This window comes from Borostomias antarcticus (genome assembly GCF_949987555.1).
Source record: "Borostomias antarcticus genome assembly, chromosome: 4".
Taxonomy (NCBI): Eukaryota; Metazoa; Chordata; class Actinopteri; order Stomiiformes; family Stomiidae; genus Borostomias; species Borostomias antarcticus.
In genome coordinates, this window is record NC_140237.1 from 15,391,264 (window position 1) to 15,408,662 (window position 17,399).

At 50.0% G+C, this 17,399-nt stretch overlaps 1 protein-coding gene across 1 annotated transcript in view; it reads right to left on the minus strand.

Moving 5' to 3' along the window:
- Positions 1 to 309: 309 nt before the first annotated feature.
- Positions 310 to 17,399, minus strand: part of sox6 (SRY-box transcription factor 6) — a gene marked incomplete at its 5' end in the record, with an annotated part of 23,322 nt that continues 6,232 nt past the window's right edge. Inside the window, 4 exons of the mRNA XM_084437352.1 lie at positions 310 to 847; positions 2,244 to 2,460; positions 3,924 to 4,097; positions 13,929 to 14,034. Of these exons, the coding sequence (XP_084293478.1) occupies positions 544 to 847; positions 2,244 to 2,460; positions 3,924 to 4,097; positions 13,929 to 14,034 (801 nt within the window). The 3' untranslated portion in view covers positions 310 to 543. The remainder of the gene's footprint in view (positions 848 to 2,243; positions 2,461 to 3,923; positions 4,098 to 13,928; positions 14,035 to 17,399) is intronic.

Sequence of the window (17,399 nt, forward strand, 5' to 3'; positions counted from 1 at the left end):
CTACCTGAGTGAGAATAGATAACTCCCATCATGAACACTAATGCAATCTATCAAAAGCATTAACTCAAGAGAGGAAAAAAATTATCTTATCTATTATACGAAACATGTAAGACTGTAAGAATTATTATAGATTCATATCAAATATTACATTTCAAGTTCTCCAAAGTTTTATAGGCAATAATCGAATTGTAAATGTCCATGATCAAAACACAAAATTAAACAATGAGATTGAAAAAAAAAAAAAATCCAAAATTAACAAAACCAAAACTGCTTCAAACTATTTAAGAAACATTTAAGACCAATAGCTGTTGATTCTGACAGAGCCCCATGTGCATGCAGGCTCCTAAATGATACTATATCATCAGAAATATTTTTTTGTTCTGTTTTCAATTTTGTTGTGTACTTTGTTTTTTTCTCTCCTCCTTCAGGTGAGTCCTCCCCTCTGGGCTCTGTCCAGTATAAGTGTATATCCGTGCGTGCGCGTGTGTGTGTGTGCGTGTATGCGTGTGCACGTGCGTGCGTGACTCTCATCTTGGCGAGGCCTCAGTTGGCGCTGACTGGCTCCTGTGTCTCAGTCTCACTGCTGTAGTCCGATTTGGGCTCGTCCTCAAAGTCCTCGTACATGTCCATCTCTTCCTGGCCGTTGACCGGCTCTGCACTGACCAAGGCGCTGGGCTCCAGCTTCATGTTGTACGTGCTCTGGATGACGGGAACGGGGGGCTCCGGGCTCGCCGACGCGCTGGAGCACTCTGACGTCATGTGGGGGGAAGGCGTGACGGTCGCCATGGTTATGGCCCCAGGGTAGACCACGCTGGCGCTGGTGCTGATGGGGATCTGCGGTTGTTGCCTGTTAGAGAGAGAGAGAGAGAGAGAGAGGGGGGGGGGGGGGGGGTTGAGAGAGTGAGAGGGACAGAAAGAGAGAGAGGGAGAGAGGGGGGGAGAGGGAGAGAGTGAGAGAGACAGAAAGAGAGAGAGGGAGAGAGGGGGGGAGAGGGAGAGAGTGAGAGAGAGACAGAAAGAGAGAGAGGGAGAGAGAGACAAAGAGAGAGAGAGAGAGAGAGAGAGGTAGAAATAGAGAGACAGAAACCGGGAGAGACAGAGAGAGACAGAAAACGGGGAGAGAGAAAGACAGAGAGAGAGAGAAAGAGACAGAAGGAGAGAAAGAGAGAGACAGAAACAGAGAGAGAGAGAAAGCGAGAGTTAGCTGCTTCTGATCCCCCTTACTTATCATAATCTGGCAAACTGTATAAGCTCTTCATTCTTACAGTGTCTAATAATGGAAAACATCTTCTCTATCTGTCTTCAGCTATGCATAAAGGAAAACAATTAGGGCCACATGGAATGAGCAAATGGAAAGAATGCCGTGTGTGTGTGTGTGTGTGTGTATGTGTGTGTGTGTGTGTGTGCGTCCCGTTCTAGTCAACCCTAAGGATGCCTCCATTTCAGCACTTGAGTCGAGAGCGCCGGATTAACTGTTCTCCACAGAGGTGCTCTCCCGCAGAAGCTCTGCCAAAAAAATATGTTTTTTTTTTGGAGGGGGGGGGGGGGCATCTCCCGGCTGGACTGTTTTGAGGCGTTCAGAATCGGCACCTACTTTATTAGTGACATAAAGACAATTGGTGGTTAGCGGAGTGGGTGTCTGGAGGGGTGATTGATACCCCAGCGATGGAGGGCCTCACGGCTGGCCAGGAGCACCTGGAGAAGGCCTCTCGTCGCTGACCCGCGCACTAAATTAGGGGAGTTACGCTCCAGACAGCTGCCCTCCGGCCCCCTGTAAATCTACACTTGTGTTTTATATCCTGTAATAATGTCTGCGTCTCGTTCTTCAACGCTATTGTCTCAAACAGATAAATCACCACTATTAAAGAGCACTTGACGGCAAAGTGGCTGTGGAAATGTTTTAATGCCACTTCACCAACATGGCTCACGGGAAGAAACAATACGCCACTTTACGGGAGAACGAGACTTGCTTAAAAGGTTAAATTAACGTCTGCTGTAAGTGCATTAAATACTAATGTCGACAATTTTACTGTCACACATCGGGTACTCAAGCAGTCAGGCTGACTCGAGCGTCAGGGTATTGTGTTTGTATTTCAACTTGGCAGACGCACTATGAGTGTGTCACACAAATGAGCCAGAAGAGTGTATTTTAAGTGTGTGTGTGTGTGTGTGCATGCGTGTGTGTGTGTTTGTGTGTGTGTGCGTGCGTCGCGCCTGAGTGGCGTTCTTCACTGTGCACCTACCCCACAGTGAAGAACTGCCTCATCTCCTGTCGTCGCGAGCGCATCATCTGCTTGTACTCGCCGATGCGGAGCTTCTTCCCGTCGATGATGCACGTCCTCTTGGGGCGGGGCTTGTACTTGTAGTTGGGGTACTTCTCCAGGTGGATCTTGCTGAGGCGCGCCTGCTCCTCGTAGAACGGCTGCTTCTCCTGGTTGGACATGGACTTCCAGCGAGAGCCTGCGGTACGCACACACACACACACACACACATACAGACACACTGTATAAGTAAGCTAACCTAACAGAATTGAGATTTCTACAGCAGTGTTAAGGATTTTACAGTGCTTGGTGTAATTAAAATAAAACAAAAATGTTTACATCTGTGTATTTTAGCCACTAAAATTGACATAGCTTAGTAGCAATGTAACTAATGAACTGAAATAAATGAATCAATTGACAGTTTTCTAAATGTATACTGTAAGAAGCAAAAATAGCTCACTTAAGACTTTGACAAAACTGTGAATGTGGGCTTAATACATTATTGTGTGTACTGATGAAGTATGGAGGCAGCTGGTCAGAGCTGGGAGTGTGAACAGGACCACACAACCACCAGGCCAGTAAGCACCGCCATCTCTCCGCTGTGGGGGGCGCTCTCCCTGGCTGACGTCCCCTTTAAGAGCCCTGATCTCAGGACCCTCAGCGCCGACGGGACCAGACCCGTTCACCCCCGGCATTAAACACGGACGGCGGTAAATCTGTCCGTCCGCCAGCGCCGATAGAGCCACGCGGCCAATCAGACGACAGGCTGCCGGTCGCCCCGCCTCCTCCAAGCTCTGCGTACAGACGCTCACGAACGCAGAGACGTGCGCTAAGCACAGCGGGCTAACGTTAGCACACAGCCCTCACAACTGATTAGCCTAGCCATATTTAAAACAGCTAACGGTCGTTAAGAGATGAAACCGCTTGAGGTTTCGTAAAGAGTACCCCGTTTGATTCAGATGCAGTTGGAGAAAACTACGCTCTTTAAGGGGGAAAAGGGTGAAGAAAATATTTCCAGCCTATCGCTGAGAGGGGCCAGGGCTGTGGCGTGTTTGAGGCGTCGGGTCCCTCCAGTCCTGAACAGTCAAGTGTTTGATTCTCTGGCCCGGCTTATTCACCAAACAGTGTTGCAGTGTTTTATGAATGCCGTTCTGTTTCTTCTTGTTATTAACATAGAGATTTAAACACTACACGTTTATCACTATTGCCAACAGCCAAACATCCCGGGTTTTCATGTCCAGCTGAGTACGGGTTTGTGGGAGATGGGGAATGTACCACAACTTCAAAATGGCGGGTGTTATTGGACCCTTGTCATGGTCTCGTTCTCCTATTGTAGTGCATTACAGAATGTTCAAGTTCATTTACAAGTACACAAGAAATACTATTATTTTAATAAGTAAAACGGTTGTTTAATGTTTCACAATGTGCCCTTTTTATTGGCTGTAGGATTCGCTGGCAAACAGTAACCTACATTACAAAGACCCGTTTCAGCGGGTCGCAAAAGTCTTCTACCTCTAAGAATTCTATCGTTACTGGTCTTTCCAACTGCCAAATTTTAGGCCAAATTCATGGCCAAACTAACCCAGCACAGGAAGCCAGAGAAACTCACACACAGCACTGTTACGGTGGACGGAGAGGGTTGGTGAAGAGCAGCCATCTTACCCAGGATCTTGCTGATGTTGGAGTTGTGCATGTCTGGGAAGGCCTGGAGGATCTTGCGCCGCTCGTCCTTGGCCCACACCATGAAGGCGTTCATGGGCCGCTTGATGTGGGGCTCGTTGGTGTTCCGGCCCCGCGATTCCCTGTAGACCCGCGCCTCGGCGGTGCTGGCGCCCCCTGTTGGCCAACAGAAGCAGCGTTGTTGTGGTTAACCATGCGGAAACCAGTGACCTCTCTAATTCCTAGAAACGCCAGAACAGGAAGGAGAGGAAGACGGTCCCCTCCCCCGTGACCTATCCAATGTCATCGCTGCTATCACCGGGGCTGGACGGTCTTCAGAACTGGACCACAGGTTCTACGGCAGGGTGAGGAACACGGAGCCCGCGGGCCGCTCCTGACCTGGAGCTGGCTGCCCGGGGAGGCCGTGTTTTGCATGAGGAACAAGGGAACATTGTGCAGGTCCATGGAGGTCTCCATCAGAACCCAAAACCAAAAGAAGAGGACCTTGACTTAGAGGCCTGTTAAATATTTTGTCTGGGTCTCTGAGTATTCACACCTCTATATTCAGCCCCATACATTTCAAAGTTACAGAAACTTTCTATAAAACACGCAGAGAAGCCAACCTAAATAGCAAATAGTGTGAGGCGGTTCTTATATGAAAAATAAAATCAAGGATGAAGGAAACTCCTGTGAGATCCCTAATAAAACATTCTTCCTTAAAGGTGCAGTATGCCGTTTTGGCTCAGAAGCACTTTTTGTTATGTTTTGAAATTCATTACATCCGGACAGCAATCAATAAATAAAGGGCTCTGACACTAAAATGAAATAAATCCATAATCTGTGGAAGTCGCAGGACTGTAATAACTGCATCGAATCATTTTGAGTTGCCAACCAACCCACCTGCCTAGCGTGTGTCATTTGTTTTCCCCCAGTTTGGAGGAGTGGTTTTGGAGGGAGGCCTGAAGGGAGGGGTTGGGATTTTGTCGGTTGCATTTTTCAAAGTCAAAAAAAAAAATTTTTTCCTAACAGGAAATCCCAAAGAGGGTACTGCACCTTTAAGCCCATTTTAACAGTGAGAGATGAGAGTGTGCCAACTCAGGACTCGGAGCGGTAAAGAGCTGTTTCTCAATCAGGCCATTCACAATCAGCATGTGAGCGTCTCCTCCATATTAAACTGTACATCAGACTGATAATGATTTCAGTTTGCATGCGCATTTGCTTCCTTTTATAAATAAGATGTGAAAGAATTAAATAAAAGCTGTATGAATATTTAAACAAACAAAAACATGTTGATAAACAAGGCTTGAAAAATAAGACAAAAAAAAAGCTTTCCATATGCTACGATACATCTTTAATGATGTGAGATCTGGAAAAGAAAGCTTGGGATGACTCATGCATATTTCATCATCCACATGTGAAATGTTCTCATTAGGATCTTCCTCTCGTAGTCTTGGCAGCCGTTACCTGAGGTTTGATTTGTATTATTATTTCAGTTGATAAACAAAATCAAACTCTTAATGAGTAATGGAACACAGCGCTGCAGTGATTAATTCACTACCCACAAACCCTTCTGCTACTAAATACAGCACAGTGAGGAGGACGAGGAGGAGGAGGTGGAGCAAGCAGCCCTAAGTAAGACAGGAAGAGGAGACTCATCTTCTTCCTGTCAACAATATCTGGAACTATCTGAAAATGTTACACACACAAACACACACACAAACACACACACACACACACATAAAGCGCAGCTAGGCTGGGGGAGGACAGCTATGTCCAGACTGTGGATGTCCAATATGGTCTAATAGGCCTGATCTCTGAGGGGGGAGCCTGGGACTCGCCTGGGACTTGCCTGGGGCTCAGGGGGAGTCTGGCTGGGGTCCGGCTGTCCACCAGGAGGCCCTGTTCTCACTAAGGGCCTCCAAATCCTTTTACACAAGCTCATATTTAACAGTCATGCCGACACATTTATGATCCAGGAAGGCTGGCCTCTATCTGGGAGGCTGGCGCAGTTTGGCCCCTCCCACAGTCAGACTGGATCAGACGGGGCCCCGGGGGGCCCCACCTCTCATCACTCATCTGACTTCCACCAGAGCAGAGGACAGGACGAGACTCTGAGCTCCTGACGGTCAGCCCTCTCTCCCACCTGCTTGAACCCCCCCCGTCCCCCCGTCTCTCCACCCCCCTCTCCCCCCCATGGTCCTGGGGAGGGACCCATGTCCCCTGCCCCCCGCTTCTAGACATGCTGAGCCAATCTCACAACCCCCCCCCCCCCCCTGTACCACAACGCATACTCAATTTAGGTCTGGATTACATTAATGCGTTTAGCATTAAAGCGATTTCAGACTAAATTCTCGATTAAACTGTACAACATATTTGAGGGTCTCTTTTGCAAAAACAGACATCTCCGTTTGTAGGCCTTTTAGCTATCCTTAATCATGTTTGCCCATATCCGCGGTGAGGACGATGGAAAGGCTTTAAAATAGTAGGCCTATTCATCTCTTGATGGTGCATTTCATATTATTCGTAAAAACATCCACATGCCCTACTACTTATTCACAAGCACAAAAAACCTCTGTCAGGATTTCTGACTTACTGTAAACCCATCCTTACGTACGTCTCATCATATTCAAGTCTCGTCGTAATATGGAAGCTATAATGTGAGGGGATGGATGAGGGACTTAACGAACATATAATAAGGACTATATATTGGAGCATTTGGACTGAATTAGATTATTGAAAAGAGAATATTATTTAAAAAGAAAATAGCAGGAGTGCTTGGAAATTCAGACAGGTGTGAAATTCAGACAGGTGAGCTATTTGGTCTGGCTGTTTGGACCCTTTTCTTCTTTGAATGAGAGAATATTATAATTTGAATTGTCTACTTTTCGTGGGTAACCTGTAAACATTGAATACAGTTCAAGTTCATCCTACGTTATTATCCGCTTGGGTGTTTTTTTGCATGACTCCTGTTGTCCTTATTTCCAAACTGATATTAATTAATTAATTAATTATAGTATTCACAAAGATAGCCTACCCTTGATTGCTATAGCTCAAACTTGTAAATCACCTGTTTGATTGCTATACTGTAATGTGAAGTGAACACAACGTTACAGTGTAGGCCTATTCCTAGAGATTTTTTACCCCCTGGGTCTGCCCATTACAGCTCTGGATTTCGAGCACCAAAACGCAGCTCCAGCTGTGTCGTCCAAGGCCTCCAGGTTCAAGGATAATTTTCACCAGGGTATTGTAATTGCTAGGCGCTAACAGGGGTCTATTTCGGTGAAAACACATTAGTGTAATCCATAGAAAAGCCACAGTCTTCCTCCGCTATACGGCTTTAAACCACTTTATACCGCTTTAAACCGCTTTAAACCGTCAAGGATTCAGTAATAATACACTACCTTTCCCCCTGCTACCCATCCACCACAGTACATTAATTTCATTTAGCACGCGCTCACCGGTACACGATGAATTGATTTCACTTTGTTTGGTTTTGACAGCCATGTTTATTGTGCAATGACATGTGGTCCGCCGGCATCCGTCAAACGCCGGGGCCAATCTGCCGCCCGCCGGCCCGGATGAAGGTATTCATTAGCGGGCGAGGAGCACGCCGCTCACTCAAGATGCGACAGCCAGTGTCTGCGCCCCCCTGCCGCCCCCCCCCCACGGGATCGCTCGCTCTAATTTACGAGGCGCCCCCCCTGCCGTCCCCGTCCGCGTGCCATTACTCCACCGCTGACACTGATTCAGCAATTTATATACCGGCGTACAGGCGGGCGGGCAGAGGTGAGATGGAGGAGGGGGACAAAACAAGCACACCGCCAAAACCGCCACAACCGCCGCCGCCGTCGCCTCCGAGCACGGCGCTTCAGTCGGACCATTAGACGCGGCCGGGAGGGAGGGAGGGAGGGAGGAGCGCGTCTCTCCTCTCTCTCTTCCTGTTCTTATCTGCTCCGTCAGCCCGTGAAAGAAGCGGGGTCTTCCGTCTCAGACGCCCGCGCGCGTTCGGCGTGTACGAAGCCGCCCCCCCCCCCCCACCCCCCCTGCTCCCTGTGTTAGCGCAGCTTCGGAGGGGTCAGGGGGAGGGGGGGGGGTTCTGTCAAACCGGGGGTGGTCTCTGTGTCCTACCCCGGCCCTTCGGCCTTTCGGGGGGATCACAAGCAGCCTTAATCAGAGCTGGCAGGCCGAGTCTGCTCCGCGAGCTTCGACCCCGAGCTGCAACCTGCAATTTACAACAATGTTGTTTTCCTCTGCTCAATAACGAAAGGCAGCCCCGTTCTGACAGTTACAAATGAGCATTAATTAATTAATAGATGTTTTTTTGGGAGTGGGCCATTTGGGAAACAGTTAGTTAGGTGTGTGATTGCGTAAATAAATACAGATGCTTAGCAGTGACAGGAGCAGCCCCTCTGAGTTGTGGCTAGGGAGAGGATGGGGGTATGAGGGGTGGGGGTGGGGGTCGGGGGCCCGGAGGGGGGGGGGGGGGGGGTACTGCTTAATAGAATTTATTGTGATTCATGAGGCCTGCAGCTCAATGTGACGGAGCAATATGAGAATCTCCTTTTAATTTGTCTCTCCTGGAGACAGCGGATGAACAGCATGAATTACAGAGAGAGAGAGAGAGAGAGAGAGAGAGAGAGTGAGAGAGAGAGGGGGGGGGATGTAGGGGGACATGGGGGCAGAGAGAGGACAGAATTTGAAATAAAATAAAATGCATTATAGAATGAAAGAAAGGAGGCAGTCAGGTGAGGGGAAGTATGAAAGAAGATAGGGACAAGAGAGTGAGGTCGCCCATCCCAGTGAGGTAGAGTGAGGTCGCCCATCCCAGTGAGGTAGAGAGTGAGGTAGCCCATCCCAGTGAGGTAGAGAGTGAGGTCGCCCATCCCAGTGAGGTAGAGAGTGAGGTCGCCCATCCCAGTGAGGTAGAGAGTGAGGTCGCCCATCCCAGTGAGGTAGAGAGTGAAGTAGCCCATCTCAGTGAGGTAGAGAGTGAGGTAGCCCATCTCAGTGAGGTAGAGAGTGAGGTCGCCCATCTCAGTGAGGTAGAGAGTGAGGTAGCCCATCCCAGTGAGGTAGTGAGTGAGGTAGCCCATCCCAGTGAGGTAGAGAGTGAAGTAGCCCATCCCAGTGAGGTAGAGAGTGAAGTAGCCCATCCCAGTGAGGTAGAGAGTGAGGTCGCCCATCCCAGTGAGGTAGAGAGTGAAGTAGCCCATCTCAGTGAGGTAGAGAGTGAGGTAGCCCATCCCAGTGAGGTAGTGAGTGGGGTAGCCCATTCCAGTGAGGTAGAGAGTGAGGTAGCCCATCCCAGTGAGGTAGTGAGTGGGGTAGCCCATTCCAGTGAGGTAGAGAGTGAGGTAGCCCATCCCGGTGAGGTCGTGAGCTGTGAGGTATCACATCAGACTGTCACATCTGTGTGCTGCAGGCTCAGACTCCACCAAAAGGAGCCAGAGGGCTGTGCTTCCCCCACCCCCCTGCCCAGTCCACCGCGGTCTTTCTTCCGAGGGCACACACACAGCGAGCGTCAGCCAGGAATCCGCCGAAGAGGACGAGCCTCAGTGAGCAGGCAACAATCGGGCCAAAGCTGGCATGCCCTCCGCGGTGGGATCAAACCAAGCGTCTCATACGGCAGGTATTTACCGCTGGTACAATAACCCCCCCCCCTCCCCGTGGGATGGATCAACCCAGATATGACAGAGAGAGCTCAGCTCCCCTGGTCACAACCAGGATCGCCGGCTGCTAATTAAACCATTACAAATTACGATTTAAGCCCTGCTTTAACATGCCAATCCCATTCTTTTTTTCTCTCTCCCATTTCTTCTTCTCCCAAGCTGGATGTTTGGAATTCTGTCGTCCGCTCGCGTGTGTGTGTGCGTGCCTGTGTGTGTGTGTGTGTGTGTGCGTGCGTGTGTGTGTGTGCGTGCGTGGGAACAAACGACTAGCGTGTTTGCACTCGCTGGCTACAGCCCCTGCTTTTGTCTGCGCCGTCTTCTCTGGCACGCTGCGAGTCTTAGAGAGGGGATGGTATGTTCCCACTTCACACCTCACTATTCCAGAATGATCCAATAACATGTGACCTGAGCTGACACGCAGCCAAGTATGTGCCCCCGATGACACGCAACACAGGCCTGGGAACCGCACACGGGCACACGCGTGTGAGAGAGAGAGAGAGAGAGAGAGAGAGAGAGAGCGTCATAAACACTCATAAAACGCGTTGAATGTGTCATTTCCAATAAAAACATAGCAATGTTATTGTCGATGCATAATAATGAGTTTTGTCTTATTTATGTACAAAACCCCCCGATTTGTTTCATTGTTTGGGGAATTTAGTCAACTTCAAAGAGCGAAGACGATTGATCATGTTGATCTGAGCTACTATTGTTTTTCTAGCTGTGCTTCTCTGCCTTAAGGGCCTCTTGCGCAGAAACTGGAGGTTCTTGTGGGGAACTTCTGTGGGGAACTCCAGGGCAGAGAAAGTCAGGCCCGAATTCCCATGGCCTCTGCTTGGAAGCAAAACAACAACACTCTCTACGAAACAATCATCTCGTCACAGCAGCTCTGAGCTACCAACCCAAATAAACACGCGGCGTTCGCTCTGCGCCACGACAATACACAATGTCTCTGTTCTGCTCCCCTCGGCCCCATGAGGACTTCATTAAGATGCATCTCTCTCAACCGGGGACACCTTGTTTCACTTTGGCTGATATTGTCGCACCGAGCGCCGAGATTAACTGGGTTTCCTGCCCCCCCCCGATGTCTCTCAACGACCCCTTTGTTCCCCCAGGACGCGGTGACGGGGGCGGTTTGGACAAACACACGGGCGACCCCAGCGCCTTGCGCACGGGCTCCGCGCCGCCATCTGTGAATGAACAAAGGCGCTGGGCTGAGGCCCTTTGTGGTATTCCTTAATGTTTTTCATCTGAGCTTAAAAAGACCTAATGACTTTGTGGTGCGTAGATGCATGTGGCTCGTGGCTTTGCAAAATGAAGGAAATTCTATCTATTTCCATACACCCAGCCACTGTTTTCCAATGGCCCTCGTTAGAACTTTTCCAGCTGTTAATTTGGTCAGTGCATGCTTGGTAAATATTAGTTTAAGCGACCTACAGCTTTCTGTGATGACAGAGTTTGTGTTGTATACTGGAGCTACTCAGCGATGCTGTTCTATAAGAGTCCTGCTACAGTCGCCGTCTGTTGAGGTGCAGGGAGATAAACTCACTTGTTTTCCTCGTGTTGAAAGCAGGACTGTGTGTGTTCAGTACTCTCATTGCTGCTGGGGTTGTTGAGGTCGCTGTTTTATTAGGAATCATATGTTCTAACAATGGATTTAGAAAGTGGAAAAGGTAGAAACTATTTAAAAAATATTGTAAACTTTATGCAACTAATATATTTTGTAATGTTCATATCATCACCTCTAATATGACAATAATGGTGAATAGCTAGATGGCTGATATTTATAATTCTATAATATATAATCTAATCTATAATATATAATCTAATATATAATCTATAATCTATAATTATATAATTACATAATCCTTTTCATTTTTTGGATTTCTTCAGATTGTTTCAATGATTCATTTCCGAGAAATGTTTCAAAACAAGGATTTGTAAACGGGTTATGTTTTCAGATAAACACATACTGGTAGTAAAAAGAGAGTTTTTAATGTGGGCACATCACCACCATAAAACCCTGTTCACACACTTCCTCTCAGTTCCACTGCTCACGATGAAACACTCACAGACAGACAGATGACCGGACAGACTTTGCAGAGAGAGGGAGAGAGAGAGGGAGGGAGAGAGAGAGCGGGAGAGAGAGAGGGAGGGAGAGAGAGAGGGAGAGATAGAGGGAGGGAGACTGAGGGAGAGAGAAAGAGAGAAGGAGAGAGAGGGAGAGTCAGAGTGAGAAAGAGAGAGAGAGAGAGAGGGGGGGGGGAGTCAGAGTGAGAGAGAGAGAGAGAGAGAGGGAGCGTCAGAGTGAGAGAGAGAGGGGGGGTCAGAGTGAGTGAGAGAGAGAGAGGGAGAGTCAGAGATAGAGAGGGAGAGTGAGAGAGAGAGAGGGAGAGTCAGAGTGAGAGAGAGATGTGATGGTTAGTACAGTAGGTTGGAGAGCTGTGCTCTGGCTCCGAGCCACAGCTTTCTTCCTCTGGGAAGAAGACCTCAGTGGCCCCTGCCTCTCCTCTGCTCTCCTCCCTGCTCCTCTCCTCTCGTCTCCTCCCTGCTCCTCTCCTCCCTGCTCCTCTCCTCTCGTCTCCTCCCTGCTCCTCTCCTCTCGTCTCCTCCCTGCTCCTCTCCTCCCTGCTCCTCTCCTCTCCTCCCTGCTCCTCTCCTCTCCTCCCTGCTCCTCTCCTCTCCTCCCTGCTCCTCTCCTCCCCTCTCCTCCCTGCTCCTCTCCTCTCGTCTCCTCCCTGCTCCTCTCCGCTCCTCTCCTCTCGTCTCCTCTCTGCTCCTCTCGTCCCCGTCCCCCCCCCCCCTCCGCCTGCCCCTAATCCAGTGCCCTCTGGGACGGGACCCTGCCGTGAGGCGTCTGGCGCCCCCCGTTCCCTCGGCCCCGCGCGGGACATAAAAGGGCACAGCCGATCCCCGTCGACTGGGCTGGTGCGCGCCCCTCTCTCGTCCTGACTCCACAGCGGCCAACAGAGAAAAGGTTCCCACCGGGAGACATGCAAGGGGGGGGGGGGGGCAGAGAACATCTTCCCCCGAGGTCAGAGGTAAAGGGGCGGAGTCTGAGCCGCGCATGGGAACCGTCTCCCTCTGGCCGCCAACCGAACCTCCGATCCACCACTTAAGCGCATGGGTGTGATGTGAAAAACAGGCAGGATAAAAATTTTAGGTTTCAAAAACTCAGAGGTTGGTAAACAAGCGGGTTTGCGCGAGGAAGACGATAAAAGCTGCGCGCCTCTAATTATGTTTACATGTTTCTGAGGCGGCTAAAACCGGGGGAGAGAGGTGCTTCAGACGCCGCCGCCGCATAAAAGCAGGGACAGCTTGCATTGTCCTGAGAAATAGTTATCCCTCCATCTTGAGAGGCTCCGGGCCATTAAAGGTGAGTCAGATCCATTTCTCTCCCCCACACCGGCTCTGAAGTGCCATGGAAACTGCCACAAATATTTACGTGAGACAAACACTGGCAAGGCTAGTGTCCCTCGGCGCCGTGTGCACGCCAGGCCCCCACAAAGGGAGATGACGCTGTGTCACGGCCGTGCTACCTGAATTTACACCCCGGCGCCCGGGACCTCAAACAGGCGCGGCGGCAGAGTGGCCAGCGCTGGAGAAGGGCCAGCTTTGTCCTGGGGGCCCCCGCTCCTCTGCTCACCTACCCGCCAGAACCAACGAGCGCCACACGCTTACAGCCCGCACGCACGCGCGTATACACACACACCATCACACACTGACACACACACACACACACACACACGTACTCTCACACACTCACATATTCTCACACTCTCACACACAGAAACGCACACACACACTCTCTCTCTCTCTCACACACACACCCCAGCCTGCTCCTCTGCCAGCTTCCTCACCTCTCTCTGCTGTGCTAAGTGACACACAGAGCTCAGGGAGTCATCCAGACCGGCTGAGAATTTCACCCAACCCCTCCTCACTGGTCTCTCCCCACTGGTCTCTCCTCACTGGTCTCTCCTCACCGGTATCTCCTCACTGCTCTCTCCTCACTGCTCTGTCCTTGCTGGTCTCTCCTCACTGCTCTCTCCTCACTGCTCTCTCCTCGCTGGTCTCTCCTCACTGCTCTCTCCTCACTGCTCTCTCCTCGCTGGTCTCTCCTCACTGCTCTCTCCTCACTGCTCTCTCCTCACTGGTCTCTCCTCATCGGTATCTCCTCACTGCTCTCTCCTCACTGGTATCTCCTCACTGCTCTCTCCTCACCGGTATCTCCTCACTGCTGTAGACCGACTCCAGCTGACAGGATTCAGGCAACACAGCAGCCATGGAGAGCAAAAGAAGGAAAATGTGACAGAGGATGATGAAGATGATGAAGATGACTTACCATCAAGATCCTCCGGCCTGGTGAGGTCGATGACCCGGTGGCCGATCTTGACCTCCTCGCCCAGCTTGCCAAGGTGGTGCCCGAGGCTCTCAAAGTGCGCCCTCTCCTATTGGACGACACAGAGGCAAGGACAACTTGAGCTAAATATATTATCCAGCATATATACAGCTCACAGTGTAATACTGCACTTCACTACATATAGAATTGACTGATCAACACTCTCGCCAAAGCAGAAAAGCGTGGAAATCGTGAAACGCCTTTGATATTAATGGAAGATTTAGTCTATTGTAGAGCTGCTCTTTTGACATGGACTGAATGTAGCTTTTTATTCCCTCATCTCTATTCAGGCGCTGCTAGAATGGGAGGCAGGCGAGGGAGAGACAGGTCCAGCCGGGGGGGCCGTAAATAGATTTACAGAGGGATACTTTGTGATCCTGAGCTCACAATGGGACCAAGGCCCTCTTTGCAGAGCTCCGATTTTCCTCTGTAATCTTCTCTCGGAGCACCCCTCTCCTCTCCTCTTTTCTCCTCTCTCCTACCCCTCCTCTCCTCCCCCCTCTCCTTCCTCCTCTCCTCTCCTATCTCCTCCTCTCCTCTGAAGTGCCCAGAGCTCGGCTCCCATCGTTTATTCATGGTCGGTGCTTTAGAGAACGAACCGTGTTTTACGTCTTGTCATGTCGCTTTATGCCGAGATTAAACTTGGCATCATGTTGTACTCCGGGCACAATGAAAACCTGTCATTCACCGCGCTGTGACAATATTAAATGTCATGTCCGTGTGCATTTACAGAATAAAATAACAGCTTTCGGGGCCTCTCAGAATGGCTGCTGCACATTACACTTAATGTATTATTCAGGGAGAGAGTGGCGACTGCTGCTAGCTCCATTGTTGGCTGACCTAGATGTGGAGTGAATGTGCAGGGCATTAGCGCAGGGCTGTCTTCCCCTCTAAAGACTCAAGGAGGAGATGGACACTTTGACTCTGCATGATACAAATAATCTCTCCCCCTCGGATCCGCCTGGAAGACACTAAAAGCAGGCGCGCTGCTGCCACCATTCAGCGAGGCACATTTGTTTTACACCCAGGGTGAGCATTCAGTCTCTGCCAAAAGGTGCTCTCTATCTGCACCCCCCCCTTCCCCCCCCAACCTCGTCTCTTTCTCTGTGTTTTCTGAGCCCGTCACACGCAGTCTGAACGGATCCTCAGGTGAGGTCTCTGCCCAGCGCTAACACCTCCCCTGACACACACAGACACCGACACCGACACACACTCCGACGCACACATTAATCTTTCAGCCCCGCTGTTCTCCGGGCTGCGGACCGCTTTGTTTGTTGTCGGTGTTCATGGGAGACGGCGCCGCCCCTGATACCTTCCCTACCGGAGGATATCACACTCGCTCACAGGGGGGAGGATAAACAACGTGGTTTTCCAACCGAACTCACGTCTGTTTTGATGCTGAGATGAGTCACTTTGACTGTGTCTTGTGAGTTGCGTCAGGGGAAAGAATAATTAAAGACAAATCTATTTGTTGTGGTGGAAATTGTCTCCCTTTCTTCTCGCAGTTCTCTTCTGGAGGGCCGACGAGGCCTCAAACATCTGAGATATTCCAACTCCGTTTGGATTTCCTGAGGCTTTTCGATTTGTTCGAGAACAATTTCTCAAAAAGAAAGAGAGCATGTTTGTGTGTGAGTGTGTGAAAGGCAGAGCGAGAGAGAGAGAGAGAGGGAGAGAGAGAGAGGAAGAGAGAGAGAGCTGCAATTTCCCATCACGCTTCAAGGAGCAGCCATTATTCATGGCCATCTGAGTGATTCTGATCCACAATTAACCACTACCTGCTTACGTCCTGTGATTAGGGCCTGCCTGTCAGGCGGCCCTTTGCTTACTAAAGTGTTTTCTAATTATGACGTATGCGCCCCCCTGCTGAGCCCAGGGCGCTTTGTAAAAATAAGATGGAGCGTCGCTCCGGGCTCCATCTCCGGTTCCGCACGCCGCGTGATGCGACATGCACACGCCTGTATTCATCACCCCCAACACATTATAGCACTTAATGAAAGAGGCCAGTGGCCCGATGACAACGTGACGGATATGTGATTAGCCGGTCAGGCCGCGGCAGAGCCAGAGAGCGAGGATGCTACTGGGGAAGGTCTGTCTGGAGGACTCGGCAGCCGAGAGAGAGAGAGAGAGAGAGAGAGAGAGGGACAGAGAGAGAGAGAGAGAGAGGGAGATGGAGAGAGAGAGAGAGAGAGAGAGAGCGAGAGGGACAGAGAGAGGGAGATGGGGAGAGAGAGAGAGAGGTACAGAGAGAGAGAGAGGGACAGAGAGAGAGAGAGAGAGGGGGGGCAGAGAGAGAGAGAGAGAGAGGGAGATAGAGAGAGAGAGGGAGATAGAGAGAGAGAGAGGGGGGGGGGGGGGGGTAGGGGGGGGGTGTAATAAATGATCCGTCTCTTCCCTCCCCAGTGCTTGACTGGCCTCTGCTGATCAATCAAGGCCTTTTATAAACTCATGATCATTAAGTATCATGTTGGGCTGAGAGGAGACAGAACAGGAGCCATCAATCAATGGCTTTCATTAATAACTATCTCAGCGCTAAACTTCTCCTCTCTCCTCCTCTCTCCTCCTCCTCTCCTCCTCCTCTCCACACCCGGCCCTGTGATTAGTGAGCGTGCTCCCGCCAGACAACTGGGACCAGTGTTGAACAAGGCTCGTTACTGAACCAAGCCCCTGTGTTCAGTGTCTAAACCCGTGCTCAGAACCGCCTTCACAGGCCTTGGCACATTTCATTACAACGGGAGAATTTAGGATTGTTCATTTATAAACTTAAGTTACAGTATATTACTTACAGTGCTACAGTAAGCAGTTATTAAAACTGTGCTGTGTTGTATCGTATCTGCAAGGTTAGAAATCTTCATAGAGTTTCTCTCTGCCTGTGTTAGCAATGCTAATGAATGTTCGATTAAATCAGCACCTCTCTGCAATATGGTACGATGAATTTCCATTAAATTTTATATACTATGTTTAATATACTTATGGTTATAACCTTGATAATTTATACCCGCGGACTAAAATCACAGTTAAAATGATCAGGATAAATTATATGCACAACATCAGGCTTTTTGTTTAAAGGCTTGAAAATATTCAGTGAACTAACGCTCTCTTTACAGCCGCGGCATCAAGCGCTGTGATAAATTAATGGCGTTTTTATTATTTTATGGTGTCATAAAATTTTTACTGATCACTCTGCTGTAGCAGCGCCGTTAAGGACGCGCCGGGGCCCGGGACGCCGGTCCGGTCAGGAGACGAGCGGGTCCACAGCGCCGGACGCAGCCCGCCATAAAGGATATTTATAATGTACAGGAGAGCAGAGCACCCCCCCCCCCTTTCAGAGGACTGGACGAGAGAGGAGGGGCTTGGAGGAGGAGGGGGGGAGAACGGGGAAGAGAGAGAGAGAGAGAGATGAGAGAGATAGATAGA